At 50.0% G+C, this 15,190-nt stretch overlaps 1 protein-coding gene across 1 annotated transcript in view; it reads right to left on the bottom strand.

The window, feature by feature from the left end:
* Atg101 (autophagy related 101) overlaps positions 1-5,762 on the bottom strand; it is a 10,965-nt gene extending 5,203 nt beyond the window's left edge. The window contains exons 1-2 of the mRNA XM_013018741.1: positions 5,690-5,762; positions 512-833 (exon numbers count right to left, since the gene is read on the bottom strand). Coding sequence (XP_012874195.1) covers positions 512-763 — 252 coding nt within the window. The 5' untranslated portion in view covers positions 764-833; positions 5,690-5,762. The remainder of the gene's footprint in view (positions 1-511; positions 834-5,689) is intronic.
* Positions 5,763-15,190: the final 9,428 nt, after the last annotated feature.

A 15,190-nucleotide genomic window follows, 5' to 3' on the forward strand; every position in this document is an offset into this window, starting at 1 on the left:
AGCCAAGAACTCCTCTCTCTGAGGAAGTTTCAAAAGGAAAGGCTGAGACTTGTGAGAAAAGAAATGAACACAAAACAGAGAAGCAATCACAGGGAGCTGTGTAGCCAGAAACAGTTAAGACCACAGGGGCAATGACCAGCACCCCAAAGGGACATGCCTGCCAACACTGCCTCCCACTTTTCCATCTTCCCTGGGTACGTGTAGGAGCACATGGCTCCAACTATACCCAGACATGCAAGCCCTCCCCCAGTTAAGACTGCAGGGGCAATGACCACCACCCCAAAGGGACATGCCTGCCAACACTGCTTCCCGCTCTTCCTTCTTCCCTGGTACGTGTAGGAGCACACAGCCCCAACTATACCCAGACATGCAAGCCCTCCCCACCAGAGCTCTCAACATGCCTATTCCTTAGAGACAGAAAGGACCTGACTCTCACTCCCAGGAGGGAAGCTCTCACTCCCAGGGAAGGCAAGCTAGCAGTCACCTGCCATTAGTTGTGCCATATACCTACCTTGAACTCCCCAACAACTTTGCGCAGGGCCCGGTCTAGCTCCTCAGAGGAAACACGGACATAGGTGAAGTCAATGAAGTCACAGTCAACATCCTGAGTGCCCACAGTGCCAATGGAATAGGTACCTTCCTTCTTGTAGTGGAACTTGCCCGTGCTGCGATGAAGAAGCACCGTGTGCAGCACGGCAAGCATTGCCTCCTCCACCTGTCGCCCCTCCACTGACACCTCCAGCACCTCTGAGCGACAGTTCATCCTGCAGCTGGCAACCACACCAGGACCACGGACAAGAAGACAGGGAGCTTCACCTCACCCAGACACTATCCTGCAAATGAAGATTGTGTCAGAATGATAACCCCTTCCAAATATCTAATCTGTAGTAACTGTCTGGTATGTTCAACTCAGCCTCTGCCCTATTGGCCCTTTTCTGTTTTGGCATCACATTCCATCTGAGAACCACAGACTCTCAGGATCACAAAGGGGCAGAGCTTCAAAGTTACCAGTCCAAACACCTGCCCAACGCTGTTCAGAGGGCTATGAAGAGTCAATATATCGGGCTGGGAAGGTGGCTCAGTGGTAGAGCGCTTGCCTTGCATGCATGAGGCCCTGGGTTCGATTCCTCAGCACCACATAAGCAAAAAGAAAAAAGCCGGAAGTGGTGCTATAGCTCAAGTGGTAGAGCGCCAGCCTTGAGCTGAAGAGCTGAGGGACAGCGCCCAGGCCCAGAGTTCAGGCCCCACAACCGGACCCAAAAAAAAAAAAAAAAAAGAGTCAATATATCCCTGAATCAAGACTAAATATGTACACAAAAAACTTAAGTCTGAGCTGGGCTTTTGGTGGCTCATGCCACTTGGAAAGCTGAGATTGGGAAAACTGAAGTTCAAAGTCAGCCCAGGCAGAAAAACTTTCAAGTCTCCATCTTGACCAAGAGCTGAATGTGGTGGCACATCTGTTAGCTATAATTGGAAGTCTAAAATAGATGGATCTATGGCCCAGACACATAACCACACAAGAAGCAAAACTATCTTAAAAATGACCAGTGCAGGGGCTAGGAAGTTGGCTTAGCATGCATGAAGCCCTGGGTTCAATTCCTCACTACCATTAAACAGAAAAAGCCGGAAGTGGCACTGTAGCTCAAGGGGTAGAGTGCTAGCCTTGAGTGAAAGAGCTCAGATTCAGCACCCAAGCCCTGAGTTCAAGCCCCGTGACTGGTCAAAAGAAAGAAAAGAAAAATGACCAGTACAAAAAAAGAGGTAGAGGAGGGCTGGGAATGTAGTTTAGTGGTTGAGTGCTTGCCTAGCATACATGAAGCCCTGGGTTCAATTTCTCAGTACCACACAAACAGAAAAGGCCAGAAGTGGCGCTGTGGCTTAAGTGGTAGAGCACTAGCCTTGAGCCAAAGAAGCTCAGAGACAGTGCCCAGGCTCTGAGTTCAAGCCCCAGGACTGGCAAAAAAAAAAAAGTTGGAGGAATAGCTCAGTGATAGAATGCCTGCCTAACAAGCACAAGGCGAGTTCAAACCCCAGTATGATGCAAAAATTCTTGTTCTTTAGCTCTAAGTGAATAACAAAGAATGACTCTATTTGGGAGGTCACAGCATGCTTTTGAAAGCCAATGGAAGCTATGGTGATAACGGGGCTTTAAAACTTGAATGTCACACCACAGACACATCCACACTGAATCTCATATTTCCAAGCCCATCCAGACAGGTGGGCAGACAAGCAGGGAGGCCAGCTGGAGATCAGCTAGATGTCAGTACAGCAGTTATAGAAACTGTACATTAGGTGGAATGGGAAGGTGGCTCGGTGGTAGAGTATTTGCCTCACATGCATGAGGCCCTGTACCACATAAGCAGAAAAAAGCCAGAAGTGGTGCTGTGGCTCAAGTGGTAGAGCACTAGCCTGGAGCTGAAGAGCTGAGGGACAGCGCCCAGACCCAGAGTTCAGGCCCTACAACCGACCAAAAAAAAAAGAAAAAGAAAAAAAAAAGAAACTGTACATTAGGTGCAGGGCAGTGAAGAGAAGGGTTCTCCTGTCAACAATGCTGGGTATACTGCATTTTTGGATGTTTTGTTTGGTTGGTTTTTTTCAGACAGAGTCCCAGACTGGTACATAATTCCTGGACTCAAGCTATCTTCCTGTCTCAGCTTCCTGAGAGGCTGGGACTACAGGTTCACCTGGCCCTCCTACATCTTGCCCTATGCTAATGTTTGTATCTTAAATGTTCCTCAAAGATCTTGTGTTGTGTTTTTGGTGCTACTGAGAAATGGTGGAATTTTTAACAAGTGGGGCCTAGTAGAAGGAAGTTAGGTCATCTTAAAGATGACATTGGGAATAAGGTTCTTTTTCTTATCTTTTTGCTTTCTAGATATCATTGCCCCACAGGCTCTCAGCCATGATGTTGTCATACAAAGGCCTAAAAGGAACAAAGCTAGCCCAGTATGGACTGAAACTATGAGCCAGGATAAATCATTTCTATTTTTAAATTGTTTATCTTGGTATTTTGTCACAGCAATAGAAAGCTGACTAACAAGTAAATCACTCACCAGTTCTAAACCTATGAATTGAGAGTGTAGTAAGGACTAGTCACCATAAGTGCATGTAAATACCATAAGAATATCAACTTAGGGCTGGGAAGGTGGCTCAGTGGTAGAGTGCTTGCCTTGCGTGCCAGAGGCCCTGGGTTCAATTCCTCAGCACCACATAAGAAAAAAGAAAAAAGCCGGAAGTGGCGTTGTGGCTCAAGGTAGAGCGCTAGCCTTGAGCTGAAGAGCTGAGGGACAGCACCCAGGCCCAGAGTTCAGGCCCCACGACCGGACCCAAAAAAATAAAAATAAAAAGAATATCAACAGGCAATCTTAGCTGAGTGCCGGTGGCTCACAGCTGTAGTCCTAGCTACTCAGGAGGCTAAGAAATGAGGACTGAGGTTCAAAGCCAACCCAGGCAGGAAAGTCTGTGAGACTCTTATCTCTAATTAACCACCAGAAAACTGGAAGTGGCACTGTGGCTCAAGTGGTAGGGTACTAGGCTTGAGCTGAAGAACTCAGGGACAGCGCCCAGGCCCAGAGTTCAAGCCCCACAACCAAAAAAAAAAAAAAAGACAGGCAATCTGGATTGGAATCCTAGCTCTGCCACTTCTCCTGTAACAACTGTGTGGTTTTCCCCATCTATAAGGAGACAGTAGAGTTAGAGACATAGCTCAGTGGTAGAGGGCTTGCCTAATATGTGCAATATAATTCTCAGCACTGAAAGGAAAAAAGACTATAATAATAGCTATCTTCAAAGACTAGTCTCTGGGATTAAAAGAGTTAGTGTGTGTAAACCACTTGAAGCAGTACCTGGAAGTAGTAAATATTCACTAAGCATTTAGCTGATATAATTCATTATTATACCAGGGGGAAATAGCCACAAGAAACATACAGAGCCAGGACAGGAAATTCGCTACCTCTTTTTTTTTTTTTTTTGTGGGGGGTGGGGGGTCCAGTCATGGGCCTGACCTCTGAGCCTGGGCACTGTCTCTCAGCTTTTCAGCTCAAGGCTAGTGATCTACCACTTAAGCCATAGCGCTGCTTCCGGCTTTTTTCTTTTTGCTTATGTTGTGCTGAGGAATCGAACCCAGGGCCTCAGGCATGCAAGGCAAGCAATCTACCACCTTCTCAGCTACCTCTTACAACAGGCTGTTCCATCCTTACAGTTCCATTCAGTTATTACTTCTATTAAAGGAATCTACATCTTATGCTTCAAATCGCTGGTTTTAGGGTTTTGTTTTGTTTTTTCTTTTGTGTGGGTAATGAGGCTTGAACTTGGAGCCTGAGTGTTGTCCTTTAATGTTTTTGTTCAAGGCTGGAGCTCTACCATTAGAGCCATACCTCCATTTCCAGCTTTTCTGGTGGTTAACTAGAGAAGATAAAGAGTTTCAAGGACTTTCCGGACCTCTGGTGTAGCTATATAAAATAACTCTGATCTCTTTTCCACAAATAAACTTTTTAGAAGCAGTTCTTGTCACTGAGTCATCTGCTGACCCTTTCTACAAGTGAAAAGTCCTCAGTCCCAATAAACATGCATACTCAGATCTTTCCATGGCCCTGGCAGGGTGGCTCTCTTCTAATTTGATTTCCACTTATCTCCTCCCCCACCTCTTAAACAGCTCAACACTGGACACAGGCTGCTCACAAATCAGGCTAGCTCTGCCCACTTGTCCTACCAGAAGTTATTATTGTCTCTCCAGACAGAAATGGGCAGACAATTCTATGGGGGCAGGGACTCTAACCTATTCACCAATATAAGGCATACCCTGATACCAAAAGTTCTGGTCCTCTCAGGGTCTGCTAGATTTGTTTGTCTTGGTGAAGATGAAATGGGCTCTCTTGTCCATTTCTGCCTCTATTCCATCTTGTAGTTTCCCACACAGAGACTCATCTCTAATTCGTTCTTTCTTCCACTTTACCCTCCAGAGTCCCCCCTCCCCAAAACCTCCATACAGTACCTTATATCTTTTTTGGGGGGGGGGAGGGGAAGGCTGTCAGTCGTTGGGCCTGAGCTTTAGGCCTGGGCGCCGTCCCTGAGCTCTTCAGCTCAAGGCTAACCCTCTACCACTTGAATCACACTTCCGGCTTTTTCTGCTTATGTGGTGCTGAGGGATCGAACCCAGGGCCTCATGCATGCAAGGCAAGCACTCTACAAGGCCAGGGCCTTATATCTCATTTAGGCCCCTAGCTCAGGCTCCTCCAGATCCCATCCCTCCAGAAAGTCAGTCCGGACCAGCCCAGCCCACCTTCCTTCCAAACAGAAACTGCATAGCGTTGGGTCCCCACGGTGCGCAGGGAATCTCATCTCCTAAGAGTCCTCCTTCCTCCCAAGAGCCTCCCCGAGGCGGACTGGAGCCAGGGTACCCCTTTCCCACCAGAGCCCGGTCACTGGGGTTCGGGTCACCCAGACAAGACTCCGCGTGAATACTGACCCTCGAGAGCCGGACACACACACACACACGCTGCTGGGCTCCACACCGAGAACGCGGGCTGCACACAGGGTGCACGCCCACCAGGGCCGCGTTCCCCGCCGCCGCCCGCGAACCTGCACGGTCGGACTGGAAGGACCTCGCCGGACTCCCGAGTTCAGGCCGCGCCCCGGAGAGCGTCCGCACTCGCACAGGAGAGGGCAGACGGCCAGGATGGCCGCTTACCTCCTCCAACTCCAGTCCCGGATCCGCAGACACCGTCCCGGCAGGCGCCAGACCCTCCACAGCCAGAGCCGCTCGGAGGCCGGAAGCTTCGCACCGCCTTGGGCTGGAAGATACCAACTGTGCCCGTGGGGGAGGAGGGCTACCCGGCTTCATGGAGCCCTTGACAGCACCACAGCTACCCACATTGCTGGAAGCGCACATGAACGCACACCCACAAATGTTTACTTCTCTCTATCTTAGATGCTACTTTTTTCTCGATTCTCTCTCGAGTCGTAAGCCGTGATGGCAAGAAGTATTCCTCCCTCCGTCTGGGCGAACCCATTCACGCCCACCAGCCAGAATGTTGTGGTTTCGGTTGGTACAGTTCACTTCCGCCATAGAGACGGGAGGGAAGGAAAGGCTGGGAGGATGCTACGCTGCCCCCTGCGGCGGAAAGGACTCATCGACGGCAAACCTGCGCCTGCCGAGGAGATTGATTCCCCACCCGGACGGGACTGAGAGTCCCGGAGGCGCCACCGATCCGATCCCCACAAGATGCGGGGGGGCGGGGGGGCATACCATCTAGATGAGCGTGAGCATACCCGCGTGCTGCGGACTCCGGGTGGATGGCCAAGCGTGCCTCGACCCATACAAAGATGCTGGCGAAAGGGGCTTCACCTTTCGGAGGCTTATCTTCGTGCAGCCGCCCTGACGGATGCTCTACCTGGACCGATCCGGTGGTGTCACTTCTTGTGAAGTGTGTAAGTCTGTCGTTGCTTCTCTGACATCGCTCCTCGTTTCTGATTTCCTTTATAAACAAGTAGGGAGCTGCTTTGGGGGAGGTCACACGGATAGTGCATAGAAAAGGCTTTCGTGGCCTATCCGTGTGTTTTATGAGTGTGAGTGCGTTTCTACTGCTGTGTAACTTACTGGAGCATGTTTTGTTTTGTTTTGTTTTTCCATGTGTTTTTTGTAAGCTCAGGGCCCACAGCGATTTATTTGTTAGCCTGCAGAGCCTGGAATGTGCCCACGTCCAACAGGGGGCACTCTTGAGTTGTTTATTTGAGGATTAAGTGGCTCCTTTTCCTCACCGCCTCCCCAAACAGTCATGCATATGTATCTATCCTACTGGGTAGGTAAGAAATTTATGCTTGGAGAAGTAACTTGCTCAAGATCACTCGATTAAATGGCAATACCTGGGATTCAAATCCACTGTTCTTTACCACCACAGAAGTTCCCTATCTGACTTCTCTAGCAACTTCACCCACCAACACTTGGATTTGTAGCCATTTTTCTACCATGCCAGTTCAAGCTACAGGTCTTGACTGAATTCAGTCTAGAATGAAGGATAAGGTTTATGTTTTGTTGCCAAAACAATGGCTTGAACTCAGTGTCTTGCTCTTGCTCAGCAAACTTCCTCACAGCTAGCACTCTACCAGTTAAGGCCACACCTCTACCTTGGCTCTTCTCTGGCTAATTAGAAATGGAGTATTGTACACTCTTCTGCCAGGGCTGTCCTGGAATCTCAAAGGGATTTGATCATCAGGTATAATGGGCTACTGAGTGTCATAACCAGGCTCCAAAAGACCACTGTCATATCCCTCACCTATTAGGCCCCACTCCCCCACCTGTACTTTCAAACCCAGCTACACAGCCACCTTTGCTGGCTGGCCTTGACCCCACCATCTTTTTACTCCCTGTCTCTTTCCTTCTTCCCCATGACTCTTCTCACCTACTAGGTATAGGTGCCTGTCTGCCCTACAGACCAGCTCCTCTGGAGCCTGCTACAAATCAGGCCATTAGGAGAAAATATAGGAGAGAGAAGGGCTGGTGAGAACTTGTAGGGGTGGGGGTAATTGGGAATCAATCAACCCTGGTGTGCAGGAGGTACCAGTGCCTGACCCCCAGAGCTTGTCAATACATTCAAGCATTTAAGTAGTGACTGGCCTCCTTCTAACACACACACACACACACACACACACACACACAACTCCAGGGTCAAGCCCTTCATTACCACTATCTTGATGATATTGAACTTTAGTGGTCACCATGTCATCACCAAAAAGACACTACTGTGCCAAGTTCACTGTTCTTTTCAAGGTAGGTATAATCCAACCCCCACAGCCCCAGTTTATTTACAGATAATAAAACTAAAGTTTCACGATATGCAGTGGTTTGCTATGATGCTTTTTTTCTTCTGGTACTGGGGCTTGAATTCAGGATCTCCTACTTACTAGGAAAGCACTCTACCTCTCCAACCCCCTTTTTCTTTGGCTATTTTCCAGGTAATGTCTCATTGCTTTTGTTTGTTTGTTTGTTTGCCAATATTTGGGGCTTGGATTTAGGACCTGACATTCTTACACAGCTTTCTTGCTCATGGCTGGCACTCTTATCATCTGAATCATGCCTCTAGTCCAGCATTTTGCTAATTAATTGGAGGTGGAATCTCTTAGACTTTTCTGTCTCCGCTGGCTTTGAGCCACAGTTCTTTAGGTCTCAGCCTCCTAAGTAGCTAAGGCATCTTGCTTTCTATACCCAGGCCAGTTTGGGTTGTGATTCTCATACTTGTCCTTCCCTGTGTCACTGGACAAAACACAGTACTACATCATCCAGCCACTGTAGCTGAGATTAGGTGTTCACTACTGCACCTAGTAATTAGTTGATATGGAGTCTTTCAAACTTTGGGGGAGGGGCCTGGTCTGGCTTTAAACAAAGATCCCCTGGATCTCTGCCTCTCAAAGAGGATTACAGGCTGGAGCCACCACACTCAGCTGTGATGACCAGTTGTTTGTTTGTTTGTTTTTTGTTGGTCATGAGTCTTGAACTCTGGACCTGGGCACTGTCCCTGAGCTCTTCAGCTTAAGGCAAGTGCTGTACCACTTGAGCCACAGAGCCACTTCTGGTTTTCTAGTGGTTAATTAAAGATAAGAGTCTCACAGATGTTCCTGCCCAGGAACCTCAAATCTCGATCCTCAGATCTCAGCCTCCTGAGTAGCTAGGATTACAGGCATGAGCCTGTTCCTCGTGAAGCACAGATTAACATTTGAAATTGGTAGGCTGAGTAAAGGAGATGGTCCTCTCCAGTACGAGTGGGCTTCATCCAATCAGAAAAAAAACCCAACTCTCCCTTTGAGTAAGGGGGACCCCTATCTGCCTATTTTAGGTCTAGGTCATTGGTCTCCTTTTCGTTCTGTTTCAAGACTGCCAGCACTTAGACTAGAACTACATTTTTCACTAGGCTGGCTCACTAGTGGCTGACATCACATTATAGCTTGGGCCGTCTCAGCCTCCATAATGTATGTATTCCTCATAAATATCTCCCTCTCTGCTGTCTCAGGGCCTGGGGCTTGAACTCAGGGAATCATGTTCTTAGTTGGCTTTTTCCACTCAAGAATAGCACTCTACCCCTTGAGCTACACCTTTACTTCTGGCTTTTTTTGTCCATTAATTGGAATGAGTCTCACAGACTTTCCTGCCCTGGCTGGCTTTGAACTGGCTTTGAACTGCTCCTCAATTCTTAGCCTCTTGAGTAGCTAGGATTACACACATGAGCCACCAGCAGTCAGGGTTTTGACTTGGTTTGTTTTCATTTTAGTATTGGGGCTTGAACTTAAGGACCAGTACTCTCAGTCTTTACTGTTCTGCTTTTCCATTCACAGACAGTACTCTACCACTGGGCCATGCTTTCAATTCCAGCTTTTTTCCTGGTTAATTGGGCATTTGTCTGCCCAGGCTGGCTGCAAACCTCAGTCCTCAGATCTCAGTCTCCTGAGTATACTGGCACCTGGATTTCTCCAACTTCTTTCAGGACAGCTCTTATTGAAACTTAGAGTTGTGGTGCCACCCCTACCTGAATAGTCACTTTTGTAAAGAAGAGTGTCTTGACTCAAAAAAATGGAACTACGCTGGATGAATTCTCCTATCTGATGTCCTTACCCCTAATAATCAAGATTCAGTTATTCACTCACTTGTACCACACACATACCTGTCTACATATCAGACCCCATGTAATACCAAGTGGAATGAGCCACAGTTCTAGCCCTCTGGAAGCTTTGAGTGTTACAGAGAAAATGAGCTAGGAGAGACACTTGGGTAGGAAACTCAAACAAGTGACATGAAAGAAACAGCAGCAGGTTCTTTTTTTTTGGTTGGTTATTGGGCCTGAACTCTGGGCCTGGGTGCTGTCCCTCAGCTCTTCAGCTCAAGGCTAGTGCTCTACAGTGCCACTTCTGGCTTTTTCTGCTTATGTGGTGCTGAGCAATTGAACCCAGGGCCTCATGCATGCAAGGCAAGCACTCTACCACTGAGCCACCTTCCCAGCCCCATCAGCAGCAGGTTCTATGGGGACATCAGAATGGAGGTTACTACTGCCATCCCAGAGAGGTGCTGGTGGTCTGGTGACATGTTCAGACTGAAGAAAGGTCCTAAGCCCTACTTTTCAGTAAGTGATGGGCACTTGAAGGAAACCAGATGGCCATAGGGGACACTGGACAATCATCTGAGGAGATGGGCAGGGAAGGGAAGAAATAGAGCCACAGAAGCTTATTCTGGGCAGGGTTTCTAGAGAAGAGAGATGGGGGAAAGGCTGGGGAGAGGTCTTGCTGAGGGGTAGGAATAGAAATAGGATTCTAAAATAAGAGGATAGAGGAAAACGACACCTCATCCAGAGCCCCAGCAGCCAGGCAGCCAAGCCACTGTGCAGGAATCTCTCTCTGTCATATCTACAGCAGAGGCCTCTGGCTGGACCTTGAAGACCAACCCAAGACCTTGGGAGTAGGCGGCTGGCATTGCCTGCTGAATGTGACCTCGGATGGCCCTACCTCATCCTGGGGTGTGCCCAAGGGGAGAGCTGAGCCCTGAAGTCAGCCCTGAAGGCCACCCCAGCCGCTCCAAAGCTGACCCCAGTGGTGTCACAGGGAGTGACTCAAGCCCCAGCAACAACAATGAGCAGGACTGACGTCAAGCCTGGAGCTCTTGACGGTGGCCAGCCTGGCTGGATAGCCAGCCCCTGCCTGCTGACCCCTCAGAGGGGGCCAGGCCACAGGAGCAAGGAAGACCAGCTGTCCCTTTCTGACATCTCTCCCCAGGGATCCTAGGCAAAAGTTCCTTCCTCCGCCTTCCATCCTTACTAGCATGTCACTTCCCACCCCTCCCCCTCCGTGGCAGAGGAAATAGCTGGACAAGAAGAAAGTGGAGAAAGTGGCAGAAAGCATGAGAAAGAAGCACCTCCTAGCCCCAGCCTGCCAACTTCACCAGGCCACTGTGGACCTGAACTAAGCTGGGGTGCATGCCTGCTGTCTGTTCTGATTTGAGGCATTTTTCCTTCATGAGGATAGGACTGTGTGTCTAGTTCTCTGGGAAGGTTTATGGATTTGGCCAAATTGGGGTGAGGCTTTATTTCTGTGCCTCTGTCCCTAGGGTGACCACTGTGTCCCTGCAACCACTGTGTGTTTTTCCTTTGTGAGCCCTGTGAGTATCATGCATGGGGAAAAACTTTTGCTTGCCATCCTAGGAAAAGGAAAGAGCTGTTTATCTGCACTGGTAGGGGATGGTCTGTGCAATCTGGGGGATGGTTTTCAGCCTTTAGTTTTGCGTGGGCAGGGGGCATCTGTGTATGTAATCTTATGGTATCCCACTATGGAGGACCTGGGATGGGGTCCAGGCTCCCTACCTGGGTACTTCAAGGCTAGGCTTCCTCAGTGGGGGCCCAAGCTAAGTAGGCAGCACCAGGTCTGCACCCGCCCGCCAAGCTTGCGGCTGGGCACCGCTCCCTGCTAACGCAGCATGTACCAAGACGGGTCCCCCCCCTACACTCCCTTCCCTGGCTCAGCTGCCACCCCCAACCCCCGCAGCCACACCGCGCCTGATTTATGGTCCTAGGTTGAGGCTGGACAGCGCCAGTGTCTGGGTCAGACCTTGAGGAGACCTCAAGTGCCCCCCCACCCAGCCTGACCAAGTCAGGGCCCAGAGGTAAAAGAATCCAGAGTGGTGAGGACCGTGAGCCAGAGCAAGGGCTTAATGGTGTCAAGCAGAAAGCCGGAGCCAAAGCCAGAGCCTCCAGGACCCCATGGCCCTCAGCCTAGCTCTAAGCTCAGCTGGAAACACTGAGAGCAGAGAGGCCTTTCCTGTGGGTTATATTACCTTCTTCCTACACCCACCATAGCGGCTGGAGGTTGCAAAGTCCCATTATCCAGCCTAGATCTTCATCAGACAGCCCCTAGCCTGGGAGCAGGGAAGGGCCGGGGCAGAGGCCTAAGAACTGGAGACTAGAGCCAGGGCTAGAAGAAGAGTTGAGCCTGGGATTCAGTGCTGGCTGCTGTGGTGGAAGGACAGGACAGCTACTGGCAGGCCAGTAGCCTGGAAAGGACTGGAAAACAGCTATCACGGGAATCTCACCCCTTTAGTCTCATCCTCTGATGAAGCCCCATAACCCTGGGGCCTCTGCAGTCAAGGGTCAGCAAGGAGAGGATGGGACTCATCTAGATCTCTAAGCTAAAACTCCCAGCAGTCCTTGACCAAGGGCTCTTGTGAAGACAGCCCACAGCACTGTCCTCAGCTGGGATACAACGCCAACCTGCCTAACACAGCTGCCTCATGGTCATGAAAGACCATCTCTGCTCACCATCCGGGACCACACTGGCTCTCTCCACACTGGCCTCCTACCTCACTGGCTCTCTCAGGCTTCTGTTGGCTGCCCCAGAGCTATTGCCACATGGCTGAGCGTAGTAGGTACCTACAACATGGTTGTCTGCGGCCTTCAATAGCTTCTTGCCTCCTAGAGGCTGACCTTCACCATCTCCCTTTGTAAGGGCTGCCTTGTCCACCCCATGCCTGAGGAAAGGGCCACCAGCCATTGTCCCAGAAGTGTAACCTTCCCCCTCAGAACTGAGGCGTCAGACCACCCTTCCCAGTCACAGGGGCACCTCAGGGTTGGAGAAGGGGCCAGGGCATCTGGGCAGCGGGCCCAGCGTGGGTGAAGGGAGGGGGACAGAGAGGCAGGCTTCCTGGGTCTCCTTCGAGGACAAACAACAGGCTTTGAGGCCTTGGAAAATCCCGCCCGGGATTCCAGGCCCTGCCGGGCGTCACTGCCTTTTGACTATTGTCCCCTTCGGAAACGGGCCCAGCCCCCGGCCAGTAGGGACAGAGTGGCCATTGTGAGGTCCCATCAGGCTCAATGTCCCCCTTGTTAGCCCTCCCAGCCCCTAGCAAGACTTGGAGGCCAATTCTTCTAGTAGCTGAGTGGAAAGAGCTGGCCTCCAGGCTTCAGCCCTTGGGTGGGATAGGGTAGGGCAGGGCAGGGCAGGGCAGGACTGGAGGATCAGCTCCCCACCCTGTACCCCAAGTGGACCTTTTATTTTGGAGTCTTTAGATTGGGAGGCTGAGTGGTCAAGTAGTTGGACACACCCAGTCAGCTACTTCCAAGCCAAGTGACCTTGGGAGAGTCATTTCCTTCCTCTGAAGTAGACTCTTCTCCACTGGAAAAACAATAGCTAACATGTATGTGCCAGGCACCATTTTGAAACATTTATAGGTATTTCCTCATGAAATCCTTTTAGCAATTTTATGAAAAAAGATACACCTTATCCCCTGAAATATAGAAACAGTGAAACACCGAATTGTTAAGTAACTCACTCAAAATCCACACAAGATTCTTTCTCTCATCCTTCCTTCCTTCCTTCCTTCCTTCCTTCCTTCCTTCCTTCCTCCCTTCCTTCCTTCCTTCCTTCCTTCCTTCCTTGTTTTTGATGGCTGCTGGTTATCAAATCCTGGGTCTCATTCTTGCTATGCAAATGCTTACACCCCAGCCCTAGGGCCAAGCTTACATCACAGTAGTCTGGCTCCAGGGGTCTTTGCTTTTCCCACTCTACTATGCTTCCACTTGTGAGTAAAACCATACTTTCCTCACTGAGTGGTAGCAAGGGCTAGAAATAATAACACATAGTGAATGAAAATAATCTGGCTGCTGGGGGACACGATATGTGACAGTTCTCATCATCTCAGACTGAGCTATTCCTTTGCCACCACCCCTGTCTCCAAGCATTTTGCTTTTCCCAGGGGCTTCCCTGTCCCCACATCTGTTTGTGCTCAAAGGCTCATGGAAGGGAGAGACCCAGAGTCTAACCATAGCTGGGGAGGTTTTCCCAGCAAGTTTGGCTCCTGGCCAGAGCTTGGGGAAACTAAGGCTCAGTGAAGAGCTCAGTAAGGAAGAGGGCTTCTCCCACAGCAGCGTGGTGGAGGCTAAGAAGCCACCTCCTGACTGACTTCCCCTGCCAGCTGCTGGTGCTAATGATACAGCTCACCTGGAGCCTGCGTCACATGCTGGGGTGCGTGTTTTGGAAGTCCACTGCACTGGCTGGGGTGGGGGTGGTTAGCCACTAGTCAGGACCGATCTTCCCATCCAGCCACTGGACGCTTCAGAAGGCCTGAGGCTGTACTATGAACCCAAGTAAGGGTTCTGTGAGGACACTGCCTCATGCAGCTATGTTTCCAAGGGACCATGGAGATAGAGACTCAGGTCCCAGATCAAGGGTGGTGATGAACAGGTGAGGGTCCTTCTACTTCTGGGCTCCTAGTAGGCCCCACAGGCCCTGAGTACTGTGAAAGGGATGGACCCTGCGTAGTGACCACCTCCCTTGGGCTTTAGGTGTTGCCTATCCAGGAATGGATGGACATGTTTCTCATAAAGGTGGTCTAGGCCACCATCATCACAGTGCAAAGTAACTGTGTAAAGGACATCATCTATCAGCATATCTGATTCTCTGACAGTACTGAGATTTGAACTCAGATCTTTGCACTTGCTAGGTAGGTGCTCTACCACTTGAGCCATTCCCCTGGCCCTGGTTATTTTTGACGTAGTGTTCTACTTTATGCTTGGACTGACCTGGACTTGTATTTATGCTTTCCCTGTAGCTTGGAATGACAGGCCTGCCCCACTGAGTGTGGCTGGATTTTTTTGTTTTTATTTTTGTTTTTTTGTGGTGCTGGATGGAACCCGGGAGATATCACACATGTTAGGCAATCCCTGTACTACTGAGCTACACCCTCCCAGCCTGAGAATGTGCATTTTAAGGAAGCAACTCATGAGCTGTGGGGCTGGAGAACGCATGTGGGGAACGTGGGCACAGAGAAGAGATCTCAAAACCTTTTTTTCCAAGAAGGCAGTGCCTGGGATGGCAGGGTGTAGCAAGGTGGAGAGTGGGGATGAAACACAATTTACACTGAGCAACATCAGCTTCCACCATGGTAGGCTCGACTATACCCAGCCCCATGCTAAGCATCACACCAGCACCCGCCTCTAATCCTAAAACTCACTTAGGTTGATTTTCCCCTTCCTGTTCTACAAAAAAGGAAAGCAGATGGGTGCTGGTGGCTCACTCCTGTAATCCCAGCTACTCAGTAGGCTGAGATCTGAGGAACCTAGTTTGAAGTCAGCCCTGGCAGAAAAGCTTATGAGACTCTTATCTCCAGTTAACCAGCAAAAAGCCAGAATAGAGGTGTGGCTCAAATGGTAGAATGCTACCC

This window comes from Dipodomys ordii, unplaced genomic scaffold (assembly GCF_000151885.1).
Source record: "Dipodomys ordii isolate 6190 unplaced genomic scaffold, Dord_2.0 Scaffold42, whole genome shotgun sequence".
Taxonomy (NCBI): domain Eukaryota; kingdom Metazoa; phylum Chordata; class Mammalia; order Rodentia; family Heteromyidae; genus Dipodomys; species Dipodomys ordii.